Here is a 13,137-nt window from a genome sequence, read left to right as displayed (position 1 = left end):
GCAATGGGGGTCAAGTGACTTGCCCAGGGTCACACAGCTGGGAAGTGGCTGAGGCCAGGTTTGAACCTAGGACCTCCTGTCTCTAGGCCTGACTCTCACTCCACTGAGCTACCCAGCTGCCCCCTGAGGTCAAATTTGAACCCAAGACCTTCCATCTCCAGGCCTGGCTCATCATCCATTGAACCATGAAAAGCTAAGAACCAGAACCAGGAAGCATGGCAGAAAACACCCAGGTGATGATTGACTGATTTACTGAAAGATCTACAGAAGAAAAGGGAATAATGTCACCAGAATACACTAGAAACTGCCTAGACAGACAGAAGTAATGGATGAGGAGTTTGAAAAACAGTGCACAAAGCTGTCATGGAGGCTTGATATAATAGAGAGACTTTCTCTCTCTCTCTCTCTCTCTCTCTCTCTCTCTCTCTCTCTCTCTCTCTCTCTCTCTCTCTCTCCTAAAAGCAGAGTAGCTTATACTTTCTTGACTTTTCTTTAATGATCAATTCATTTTACAAAACATGGAAGAACCAGCAAAAGGAAATTTTCTTCTTTAGCTGATTCTTGCTCACATTAAGGAATAAATTACCGAGGTAGAAATGACAGGGGCCTTGGAAGGAAGTGATCATTCCATCCTAGAATTTGTGATGGAAGAGAAGGAATACCCTAAATTGTACCCTATATTTGTTGAAAACAGACTTCAAACACTCAGAGAAAGAATAGATGGAATCCTATCAGAAAGCTGTCCCAGGAAAGATAAAAGTTCTCAAGAATTAAGTTCTTAAGACATAAAGAGGAACAATTCACTTGACAATGGAAAAGGGAGTTGTCTAAAGAGAATGATACAGTTGATCAAAAGACTTCTAATGCCTTTGATTTTTTTTTTAAGTTCCAAATTCTCTCCCTCCCTCCAGCTTCTCCTTCATTCACTGAGAAGGCAAGAAATATGATGTCTATTATTCATGTAAAATCATGCAAAATGTATTTTAACCATGGCCACATTGGGGAAAAAAACGAGAAAAAGAAAGCTAAGCACTTTACAATTATTATCTCATTTGATTCCCAAAACAGCACTGGCAGGTAGATGCTATCATCCCCCTTTCACAGATGAAGAAACTGATTCAGAAAAAGATTAAATGACCTGTCAGGGTCACTCAGCTGGTAAGTATTTGAATCAAAATTTGAAGTTGAGGTCTTCTTAACACCAGGGCCAGCACTCAATATATTGCACAATTACTCTTAGGGTAGCAAAACTACATTTATTTAGCAAGTTGTGGCATATGTGTTTGTGATGGGATACTACTGCTCTGTAAGAAATGACAAGCAGATAATTTTTTTCAAAAACATGGAAAGACCTACCAGAAATTATGAAAAGTGAAATGAGCAGAACCAAGAGAACATTATCTATAGCAACAGAAATATTGTTTGAAGAATGACTTGTATATGCCCACCTTCGGAGAAAGAACTGATAAATAGAAATAAGCAAAACATCATTTCATATATACATAGATCTTTTTGTCAAATGATGCCTTCTCTAATGGGAGGAGGACAGAGAGGGAGGGACTTACCTGGGCATTTCGATGTAACAAAGAAATAAATAAATTTAAATTTAAAAAACCATATTAGTGTCATAAAAGGAATTTAGCAGGATTCCTTCTTTACCTATTTTTTCATATAGTTTACAATTTCATCTGGGGCTCAGGGTTTTTTTCTTAGTGAGCACATTTATGACTTGTTCAATTTCTTTTTCTAAGATCATTAAGTAGTTTGTTTCCTCTTCTTTTCATCTGGGCAATTTATACTTTTTAAAATATTAATCCATTTCATTTAGATTATCAATTTCATTGGCATATAATTGGACAAAATAGTTCTTACTATTTGCTTTGGTTTTACCTTCAGTGGTAGTACATTCACCTTTTCATTTTTTATATTAATAATTTGGTCTTTCTTTTTTTTAAATCCAATTAACCAATAGTTTGTCTGTTTTACTGTTGTTTTCATAAAACCAGCTCCTAGTTTTTATTTGGATTCTGGTTTATAATCCCTTCTGCTCGCTGCTTCCATTTTAGGGGTGAGCTCATCCACTTCACTGTTATGATCACTAACCATGTTTCTCTCTATCCTATTCTTTTCTATTCATCATTCTCTCTTCTTTTTTAACTTCTTGCCCTCCCAAAATCTCTTTTGCTTCTACCAAATGCCTCTATTAATTTTCCCTCCTTCTTTTCACACAATCTCCCTTTTTCGTAGCTCTTTTCCCCTCTTACGTCCCTGTTGGGTAAGAAGAATTTCTATACTCAAAATTCTGTGTGTTTATTCTTCCTTATTTGAACCAGTTCAGGTGAGAATGAAGATATCTGGACAGTTTACCTTTTTAATTTCTTAAAATGTTACATCCAGATTCTTTTTTAAATTATGACAGTCCAATAATTCTTAAATTATTTCTCCTAGATCTATTTTCCAAATAAGTTATTTTTTTGATATTTCATATTTCCCTCTATTTTTTTTTATTTTTTAACTATGTTTTATTGTTTCTTAATGTCTCATGGAGTCATTAGCTTCCACTCAACTAATTCTAAATGTTAAGTATTTATCCTCAGTGAGGTTTTGTGCCTCATTTACCATTTGGGTAATTTTGATTTTAAAGCAGTTGTTTTCTTAAGTATTTTCTGTGCCTTTTTTACTATACTGTTAATTCTTTTTCATATTTTCTTGCATTGCTCTCATTTCTTTTTCTTACTCTTTTAAAAATTTTCCTCAATTCTTCTAAGCATTCTTATTGGACTTGTATCTAATCTATATTTTTCTTCAAGATTTTGCTCAAATCATTGTCTTCTGAGTTTGTGTCTTGAGTTTCTCTGCCTCCACTATAGATTTTTATCATAAGGTTATTTGTTTTGTTGTTCATTTTTAAAAACTATTTCTTGACATTGGAGTTTATGTTAGAGTTGGACCCTTCTCACCTTGCTTGGGGGAGGAGTGGGAGGGGTGTCACTGTTCAGAGCTTTAGGCTTTTTCACACAGTTTTCATAGCTAGTTGTGAGGATCTATAAGTTTTTAGTGCTTCCAAAGTGGTATGATTGGGGAAAAGGTATGGTCACCACATCCCTGGTCTGGACTCTGGTCTTTACCCAGGGAAGGGTCCTTCTCTCTCATAACCACAATTCCTCTGGGTTATGGGCAGTGTTGATGCCAAATGGTGCCTAGTCCTGCCCTCAGTGCTGGCATAAAGGGAACGCTGTGGTCTCTTTCTGACCAGACGTTCAGCCTCCTTGCTGTCTCTGGCTACTGAGTGCTCACTGCTGCCACCGTGGCCACCTCCGAGGGTCCCAGCTGGAAATGTGTCTTTGCATGGTACTTGCTCCCGACCACCACCACAGAGCTGCTGACCTCCCTTTCTGACCTTCTAAGCTGTCCTGGGCTGGGAAAATGACTCACTGACTTTTGTTGTTGTCGTTGTTGTGCCACTTTGAATTTGATTTGATGTGTTGTTTGGTTTTTTTTGAGTTATTTTGGAGACTTCAGGAAAAAGTGCTACATAAGCAGATGGGGAATAACTACAGGCATGGCATGGTTAGATTTTAGTAAAATATTTCATAGGATTTACATCCAGAAGGTACCTCTGGGGCCACCCAGTCAAAGCCCCTTGTTTAAAGATGAGAAAATGATGGGGAAGTCTCTTGCCCACAGTGTCCAGCTAAGGTTTGATACAAGCACGTCACCCCTATAGAAGGGAAGATGAAAACTGGGCTGGATAACTATGATTAAGCCCATTCAGAGCCATTTTGGTGACTGGATTCAAAGAGCAGACAAGGTGAGACACCTGGTCAAGTGGAGCCTCCGTTCGCCCACCTCTAAACCAGGGCTAGTGATGGCCCTTATGCCCCGGGTGTTGGGAGGCTCCTGGGAGAAAATCGTGCTTGCAAGTATCCGTCATTACTGAAGTACAAACCCTAAAGCAGACGGTGTTTGAAATTATTCCTCAGGAGCCAACATACCAGCGTCCTGAGATATGAAACTGGCTCTCGTGAGCAAACGCTCCTCCGGGGGTAACAGACGCCTCTTTTGAGGGGGATTCTTCCTGTTGGCTTCCAGAACGTGCTCGCTGAACTTTGGCTCTCCAAGGCCCACCTCTTGGGTTTGTGAGCCCCCAATTTGGGGCTGTCCAGCTGAGGTTCTCCTTCTGGTCTCTCCCCTTCTCGCAGATGCAGCCGACTCCGGCCCCTCCGTGGTTGTCCACACCACAGTGTCCTTTGGAAAGGAGAACGAGGACAAAAGCCTGGAGGCTGTGCAGGAAGCGATTCTGCAGCAAGTGAGTGGCCTCCTGCCAGGCCTGCCCACGCCAGCCAGCGCCACGTGCCACAGGTGGACTTACTCACAGGTGAGATCCAGCATTCTGAGCCCTCGGAGCCTCCACTTAGAGGGAAAAGACATTTTTCCAGCATCCTGGAAATGTCTTCTTTTTGCCTAATCCACCCCTTCCTTTTGGGGCGGGTTTTCTTGTCCCTTAGAGCCACAGAATCAGTGCTTTAGGCCCAGAAGAAGCCATCTAGGCTGACCCTTGTTATACGCTTGAAGAAAGGGAGGCCCAGCTAGAGGAAGGGTCTTCCCCTTGGGGCCCCCAGAGAGCAGGGGGTCAATGTGGGCCCCTGTCACACAGTGCCTCTCCGTAGGGCTGTTTGGTCCTGGGTAAAAGGAACTGGAGCGCCAGATCCCCGACAGGGAAGGGACCTTCCAGAGGCCGCCCAGCTTCGGGGCTCCCCGCAGGCTTCTCTCTGCATCTCACAACCTCTCTGGGCAGCGACCTCCCAGCTTCTGAGAGTGGGGAGCAGAGCGAGCCCAAGCGAGAAGCATTTCAGGGGTGAGCCTAGAAGGTGGAGCCCGACGTGCAGGCCCATTCCTTGAGACAGAATCACTCGCAATGGATGGGAGGCAGCCTGGGGATCTGCATCAAGGAGAATCTCTTCTCTGGCCACAAAAGGCAGCCCAGGGCCACGTGCTGTCCTGAGAAGGGGGGCCCAGGCAGAGGCCGGAGGACCCCTCTGTGGACAAACAAGAGCAGAGGTTTGCTGGGCTCTCTGGAAACCCTAAAATCCTGCCATCGTGGGAAAGGACAGTCTCTGCTGCAGAGGGTCCCCATCCACACTGGAGGGTCTGCAGAGATCAGCCGGGATGCTTCTGGCGAGGACGTGGATGTTCCCTGTGCCGGGCAGCAGCCCAGGAGAGAAAGGGGAGCCGCCTCCCCTACCCAGAGCCAGGAGTAGGACTGACTGGTCACTCCGGAGCCCTCACCTGTAGAGGCCACCAAGGGAGCAAGGGAGGGGGAGGCCTTGAAGCCCAGCCAGAAGAGGCCGAGGTGCCCGCTGGGAGGGCAGACTGTGCTGTGGCCCAGGGAGGGAGTCGCCTCACCTTTCCCAGCCTCAGTTTCTTTATCTACACTAGTGATTCCCAAAGTGGGTGCCCCCGCCCCCTGGTGGGTGCTGCAGTGATCCAGGGAGGCGGTGATGGCCACGGGTACATTGATCTTTCCTATTCATTGCTATTAAATTTTTTAAAAATAGTTTCCAGGGGGCTAAGGAATATTTTTTTCTGGAAAGGGGGCGGCAGACCAAAAAAGTCTGGGAACCACCAATCTATACGATGGGAATAACAGCGCAGCCGTGAGGCCCTCTCAGAACGTGAGTGTCTGTCAGTCATCACTGAGCAAGCTTCTGACCGCTGGACAACACCAGACCTGCCCTCGAGGGGCTTCCATTCCAACAGGGGAGCCCAGGACTAGGGGAAAAGGCACTGGGCCGCAGTGGTGTGGACAGAGCAGTCAGCAGGCTGCTGCCTGGGCTTCCTTTTCAGGAATGTGGGAGGGCCTGCGCCTGGGGGAGGGGGCAGTCCTGGGGGGCTCAGCAGGGCTCGGGATGGCTACAGAAAAGAAGGAGCAAGTTCATGCAGAGGCGCCCTCTGAGCACCTGCTCTCTACCGGCCGCTGCGCCCTCGAGGACCCCATTCTAACAGAAGGGAGCCTGCCGCAGCCTTAAGACTTGGGGGGCACCCCTCTAAGGTGGGGGGTCAGAGAAGGGAGTTCTATTTGAGGGAAAAGTCAGAGTTGATTAGGAAACAGGAGAAGAGAGCAGGCACTTATTAAGCACCTATTATGTGCCAGGCCCCTGCTTTACGATGATTATCTCATTTAATCCTCACAACAGTCCTGGGAGATGGGTATATTACTATCTCCATTTTACAGATGGGGAAATTGAGGCAGGCAGCGGTGAAGTGACCCACCCAGGAACACCTAGTGTCTCAGGTCAGATTTGAACTCAGTTCTTTCTGGCTCAGGCCCAGTGCATAGAGTAAATGGAATCAGGCCTTTCAAGAAGGCGTGCTTTGTGTTGCTTGGACTCCGATGTCAGAGCAAGAAATAGGAAGGGATGGGGGTGCCCGTTCCTGGGGTGCTCGTTCCTGGGGGGGCAGCGATGGCTCCTCTCATTCATCGGACAGCATTTCTGGGCCCAGGATGGAAATTCCAGAGCTGAGGGGGTTCGTGTCCTCCGCAAAGGAAAGCCAGCGGTTATCGCCGTTCTGGGAAGTCGGCTCTTCCCTGGGAGCCCGCTGAGCCTCCAGCCAGCACTGAATAGGCACCAAGGGGGGACCAGGCACTGTGCTAGGCCTGGGAATGCCCAGACAAACAAACAGCTGGCCTTCGGGTCACCCTCGTTCTCCCTGCATTCGCGGCAGATTGAGCGGTTCTGTGGGTCAGCCGCCACGCAAAGGGTCAGCTCTGACGGGAAATCCCAAGAGATTCCGGACGTGTGAGAGGATCCTGGAAGATCTGCGGACCGTCCGGACGCTCGTCTTCCTCCTCTCCAGCCGAACGACGCCGTGGGAGCAGCAAACGCGGCTCAGTCACGCTGGCGAGGACAGCCAGGCGGCCGGCGGCACCAGAAAGCCCAGACGAAGGCCCCGAGGCTTAAGAAGGGAGAGGGAGGAAGGGGCCTTCCATGCCGAGCAGAGCCGGTTAGATTGGACCCTGGAAGGAATCCTGGGCGAGGGGAGGGGCTCAGAGCCGTGCCCAGGACAGCCCCTCGACAACGGGAGAGGTAGAGGGTGATTCAGGTGGTCCAGGGGCAGGACGGGGCCGTGTGGGGGAAGTGGGGAGCCCTAGAGGAGAGTGTAGAGAGAAGGGCAAGGCGGGCAGCAGATGGGATATGTGAGCGGCCAAGGACAGCCCCGGGCCAGAGGCCGGCCGATGTACAGAGGGAAGGGGAAGAGGAGAGGCTGGGAGGGGAAAGGTCCGGTTCTGTCTGACACACACTGACTGTGGCCTCTGCCGGACGTCCAGTCTGAGATGCTCACTTTACAGAAGGGCAAACGGAGGCCCCAAGGCAGAGCGTCGGCAAGTCGCAGGGACAGTCGAGCTCCCGCCGGCCTCGGAATCTGAACTCTGTTCTTGGGTCGCTCCAGCTCAGTTTGACTCTTCGGGACCCCATTCGGGCTTTCTTGAGCAGCTACTTCAGTGTTTGCCCCTTCCTCCTCCCGCTCACGGGAGAGATGAGCCACGGAGGCAGGGTGGAGGGACGTCACCAAGGCCCCGCCGCTAGGAAGCGTGTGAGCCTGGATTTGAACTCAGGACCACGAATCTCCCTGACGCCAGCCGCGGCACTTTACCCTCCGCGCCACCTGGATTTCGGAGCTGGAAGGACCCTGACGAGCCAGTGATTCCGCCTAAAGAAGAATCCCAGCGGCAGCAGGCACGAGGACTCGTGGGGCCCTCCGGAGAGGCCTGCAGGAACTGTGGAATGGACAGCCTGGCCGGGGCTCTCCCCCTCTGGCTTTAGAGCCCCCATCCGGCCTGCTTCTCCCGCTGCCTGTCCTCTAGGGAGCCCCCACTCAGACGTGCCCCCAATTCAGCCTGCACAGGCTGGAGGCCAAGCAAGCTGGGACAAGCGTGACTGCCCAGGATCAGAACCAGGCCTGCGGCCGAAGGGCCGACGGTGCCGTCCAGGGCTGCCCTCTGAGCAGCTGAGGTCTGGCTGGAGCTGGGGCCGGAGCGCTCACGTGGGAGGATCAGCTGCCCGCCTGCCCTCCATTCTCCGACATTCCTACAGGACGAGGGACGGCCTCTCCCAAAGGCCTGAGCAGACTCTCCAGAAGCCTGTGTAGACGCCGGGCCCTGCCAGCTCCCCAGACGGATGCCCCGTCCCAGGAGCCCTTCAGGCAAAGGCCAGACCACTTGTTGGGGCTCCCTTCGGGGACTGAGCCCAGGAGGGCCTCCCTTGGAGCTCAGGAATCCTGGGAAACCCCGAGCAGCTCCTGTGCGCAGAGCACCTGGAGGCCTCCCTCACACTCCCTGCCAGGCTCTATTTTTGCCTCCTGTTGACTGCGGAATGTAAATTGTGCGGGTTCTGCTCATCCAAATACTCGGATGTGTTTTCCATAGCTGAGGTCGCCGGACGAGGGGCCACCAACAAAGCTGGAGGCTCAGAGGTGGGAAGGAAGCGTCACTTCTGGCCCCAAGTCCAGGGGCGTTGGCTGGCCCCGTCTCTCTCTCCTTTTAGAGTTTTCTGTCCCCGGGAGGCACGTCATCTCTGGGCTGCTTGGGGCGGCAGTAGCAGAGCCACAAATGGCTCCCCACATCTCCCTGTTACCTTGGATTGGGCATCAGAGGCTTTGCTTCCAGTCCCAGCTCAGCCAAAAACCAGCCCCCTTGGTTGGCCTCAGTGACCTCCTCTGTAAAATGAGAAGATTGTACTCAGGGCCCCTCAAAATCCCTCCCGGCTCCAGATCAATGGCCCCATGAGAGAGCCCTTCTGGGACCCAGATTTTACTGGCATCATCCCCAGATGCATGTATAGGGGAGGTGGTGGGCCGAGGAAGAGGCGGATAACCAAAAGTAACTATAAATTTATATGGTGTCTTGGGGATTGCTGAGTGCTTTTCAAATGTCGACATTATCATTATTCCCATTTTGCAGATGAGGAAACTGGAGGAAGGCAGAGGTGAAGTGACTTGCCCAGGGTCACTTAGCTAGTAAATGTCTAAGGCCAGATTGGAGCTCTGGGCTCCCTGATGCCAGGTCTAGCAGGCTATCCACTACACCTCTTGAGAAAAAAAAGAGTTCTGGATGTTAAGTAAAGAGAGGTCTGGATCCAAATCCTAATTCCAGTTATTACAAGTTGTACAACCCTGGACAAGTCCCTTCACTCTCCAAAACTCAGTTTCCCCATTTGTAAAATGAGGCTAAGAAAAACTATGGTGTCCAGGGGTGTCTGTGAGCCTCATGAGTTCAGCTGGTCCTAGAGAACCATGGAGTGGAGTTAGGGCTGGAAGGGCCTTCAAGGACAAGGCCAACCTCCTCGTTTTACAGATGAGGAAACTAAGGCACAAAGTAGTTGATTGATTTACCCAGAGTCGCTCAGATAAGCAATATCTAAGGTGAGATTTGAACTTGCAGATTTCTAGTTCAGAGCCCAGTGCCCATCTCTTGGACGTAGAGCGTGTTGGCTGCTTTGGGAAGTCTTCAGTCCTCTTTTGGTGTCGTGTGTTACTATCCCGAAGAGGAGAATGGAGGAGGATTTTTCTGACTTTTCTTCTCCACCCCAGACCTCTGAACAGAGTCACATGGGGTTCCGAGGGGTGCAGGGCCCTGCCCGGAGTCACACAGCCAGTGCCTATAAAGGGCAGTGAAGGCCAATAGATGAGTGTGTCTGCAGCGTGGGGCATGATCGACCTGAAAAGCAGGCAGGCTGCCCATGCCACCCACAAGTGGCCTCCCAGCCTGTCCAGCAGGTTCATCCCCTGGACCAAACCTCAGAGGCAGGAGGAAGCCCAGGCATCTGCTCCTGAAGCCAGTGCTTCTCCCCTTTCTGCCTTTCTGCCTTTCTGCCTTTCTGCCTTTCTGCCTTTCTGCCCTTCTTGAGGGCCAGGGTCCAAATCACAGAGCTGGAAGGGAACTAAGAGACCATTCATTGAGCCCATTCTTGTTACAAGGATAGCTTCACTTCCTCTCTCTCCCATATCCAATATGGTGCCAAGGCCTATCAGTTTCACATTTGCAGCATCTTTCCAATAGGCCCCCTTCTCTCCTCCAACACAGCTCTCACCCTGGTACAGACCCCCTTCACCCCGCGTTTGGACTATTGTAAGAGCTACTAGAGGGGTCTGCCTGCCTCAAGTCTCTACTCCAGTCTGTGCTAAAGCATAAATCCAGTGATCTCACCCTCCTACTCAATAATTCATTGGCTCCCCATTGCCTCCAAGATCAAATACAAAATCTTCCAGTATTCAATGCCTTTCAGAACCTGCCACCTCTGACCTCTTCCCCTCAATATATTCTTCCATCCAGTGTACCTACTTGCTGCTCCATTTCCTGGCTTTTTCACTGGCTCTTCTCCACGCCTTGGACTGCTCTCTCTCCTGATCTCCACTTCCTTGGCTTCCTCCAGGTCTCAGCTAAAATTCTGTCAGCCACAGGAAGCCTTTCCCAACATCCCTTTGTTCTAGTGACTTCCCTCTGGTGATGATCGCTTGTCCAGTACATCGTTTGTGCATGGTCTTTGCCTTTTGGCTCTCCTGTCAGACTGGGGTGGGCACTTGATCAGTGCTTGTATTGCCGAGACCCAAAGGGGAGAGAGCTCGGGGTGGTAGCTTGAGGGGATGGTGGCGGGATCAAATGAAAGACGTGTGAGGACCAGCTCCATCTCAGCGTGAATAAAAGCGGCTGAGTGAATGGCCGAGCAGTGCCCTTTCCGCCTCTGCATCCCCTGCATCTGACACCTAGAGAAGGTGCTTAAAAATGTTGGTTGATTCAAAATGTGAATTAGGAGGTAAAGGGAAGCCTTGCTCGCTCTCCCAGCTGGCACCCCGCGGCATCGCTCTCACCCTCTCTTTGGTCTGTGTTCTGTTTTGGCAGGTGACACAGGCCATCCCTGACTGCCCGGGACAAATGACTCTTCACCGTACGCCCTTGCTCATATGTGGAGGTGATGGTTTCACACGGTCCAACTTTGATGGGTGCCTGGAATCTGCTCTGTGCATCATGGAGGCCCTAAAACCTCATCTCTAGGGCCTTGATTCATTTTGGCTTTGGTGTTCTCCAAGAGATCTGAACCCCCTCTTTGTTTCTCAGAATATGTTCTTCCAGGAAAGTTGTCCTTCCTTTTGCCAAATGCCCGTTTGCCATATTGAATAGGAGATGGCACAAGGATGTTGTAGGGAAACTCCTCCCACCTTTTAGGTGGCATCCCTTCTGGCAGTGACCGGGCAACGGGGGGAAACAGAGGCCTCAGAGCAGGTCAGGTCTCTTCAGAGCCAGGGGGTCATTTGGAACGGGAAGAAGGAAATCCTTAGCAGGAATTCCTTCTGGTCCCGGACTAGCTCTTTGCAACATTCTACCTTAGAAGCCCCTGAGCCCCGGTCTGTGCCCCCTTGGGCAGAGGTTTTAGTTGCTTTTCTTGCCCATTATGACATGGTATCACTTAGCAAGCCTGTTTGGGGTGGGGGCGGAGAAGCCTTTCTTACTTGTCTCTCCGTGACTTGCTTGGAGAGTGTAGCTCAAACTGCAACAGCTTTTTCTTCGACTCTTGGAACAACCAATAGAGACGTGCTGAATTTCAGTTTAGTTCTTCAAGTCTCACAAAAATTTAGCCTGGGAAATACTGAAACTTGACTATAAAATGAAAAAACACGAAAAGAAAATCTGTGGGTTTATGTCTTTTTATGTCTCCTTTCTTGCCTCCAAGATGGCACCCATCTAGGCTGCATGTGGGGCAAGTTGAGTGAATCTAACACAATTTTTAAATTTCATTAATTCAACACATGAGAAATAGTCTCACATTTCAATCAATTAATAAAAAAAACTTGCTAAGTTCCTACTCTGGGCCAGGTGCTTCCTTCCCTCGAGGGAAGCCCACGTTCACACAGAAGGCATCTGGGGCTGGGCATGCAGCAGGCCACGCTCCAGAGGCCAGAGGCCAGGCCCAAGGGGCTCGGCCCATCCGGCTTCAGGCCTCTTGCCCAAAGGCGCAGCTCTCCTGATGGGTAACTGCAAGCACACTCCGTCTAACCGTGCTTCACAGCCCTCCTACCACCATAATCCAGCCGGTGTCGCCGTTACCTCCATCGTGGCCTTGTCCAGCGAGCCTCTGTGGCTCTGTCCAGCACCCCTAAGACATCTCCCAACGAGAGCCTTCCCGGGCGACAGCTCCCCCGTGCGTGCCGTCTCCCCCGCTGAAACGCAAGTTCCGTGAAGAGATTATCGGCATTTGTGTTTAAACAGGCCTCGGCACGTCCCAGGTGCTTCCCAAAGGCTCGCCAGCCACTCTTCTGGCATTCTGGGGGGGCAAAAATGGATCCTCTGCCTAGAAACAAGGTCCCTGTGGAGGACCTGAAAAACATGTTATCAACAGCCAGGATGCAAAGGAAGTGAGACCAAACCCGGCTCTCTTCATCGCTCAGTTCTCAGAAAAACTGTCTCATTCTACAGGAGCCCCGTGACCAGGCACTGCCTGCAGACCCCCGAGGGCCTTCCTAGGTGGTTGTTTAACATCCAGGCCATGCACACAGTCCTGGCACCTTCTTGCTAAAAACCATTTTTCCCACATGCTGAAAAAGTGGAAGTTGAGCATATTCTGGCATGACCCCCAGGCAGGAAGGCTCGGGCATTTTGCTGCGTATTTAATGAATGAGGGATCCGTGATTTCAATGTGGCAAACTCCTGATGAGGGAAGAAGCCCTTCGCCCCCCGTAGATGGGTAGATCTTAGCACTTAGGACTGCTATGTCTTAGGGAAGAGGTCGAGGCACAGACAGACTAAAGGCCCCGGGTCGCCCCGTGCCAGAGGTGGGATTTAACCCTGGTGATCACCCGATCTGCCCCACCAAACTGCTTCTTGCTTGGCGAACTTTGGGGTAATTTATCATATTGCGATTCATCAGAACGTGTCCAAAAATAACTTGAATGATCTCAGTGACTCTTTTCAAGTTCTTTCATAATTTAAGGATTTCCCAGCCCTCAGTCACAGTGAAATATAATCATCCTTTGAGTTCACTTCCTTTGACAGGGAGAAGAAACTTTGTAGAACAAGCAGCAGGTGGCCCCACCAGGGGCAGAATGCAGCAAAAGGACTCGAGAGGTCTGAGTTCAAATCCC

At 50.2% G+C, this 13,137-nt stretch overlaps 1 protein-coding gene across 1 annotated transcript in view; it reads left to right on the top strand.

Moving 5' to 3' along the window:
• The window catches only part of RNLS (renalase, FAD dependent amine oxidase), a 242,495-nt gene extending 230,810 nt beyond the window's left edge, over positions 1-11,685 (top strand). The window contains exons 6-7 of the mRNA XM_044659230.1: positions 4,203-4,378; positions 10,901-11,685. Coding sequence (XP_044515165.1) covers positions 4,203-4,378; positions 10,901-11,053 — 329 coding nt within the window. The 3' untranslated portion in view covers positions 11,054-11,685. The remainder of the gene's footprint in view (positions 1-4,202; positions 4,379-10,900) is intronic.
• Positions 11,686-13,137: the final 1,452 nt, after the last annotated feature.

Source organism: Gracilinanus agilis, chromosome 2 (assembly GCF_016433145.1).
Source record: "Gracilinanus agilis isolate LMUSP501 chromosome 2, AgileGrace, whole genome shotgun sequence".
NCBI lineage: Eukaryota > Metazoa > Chordata > Mammalia > Didelphimorphia > Didelphidae > Gracilinanus > Gracilinanus agilis.
This window is presented reverse-complemented; position numbering and strand designations above follow the sequence as displayed.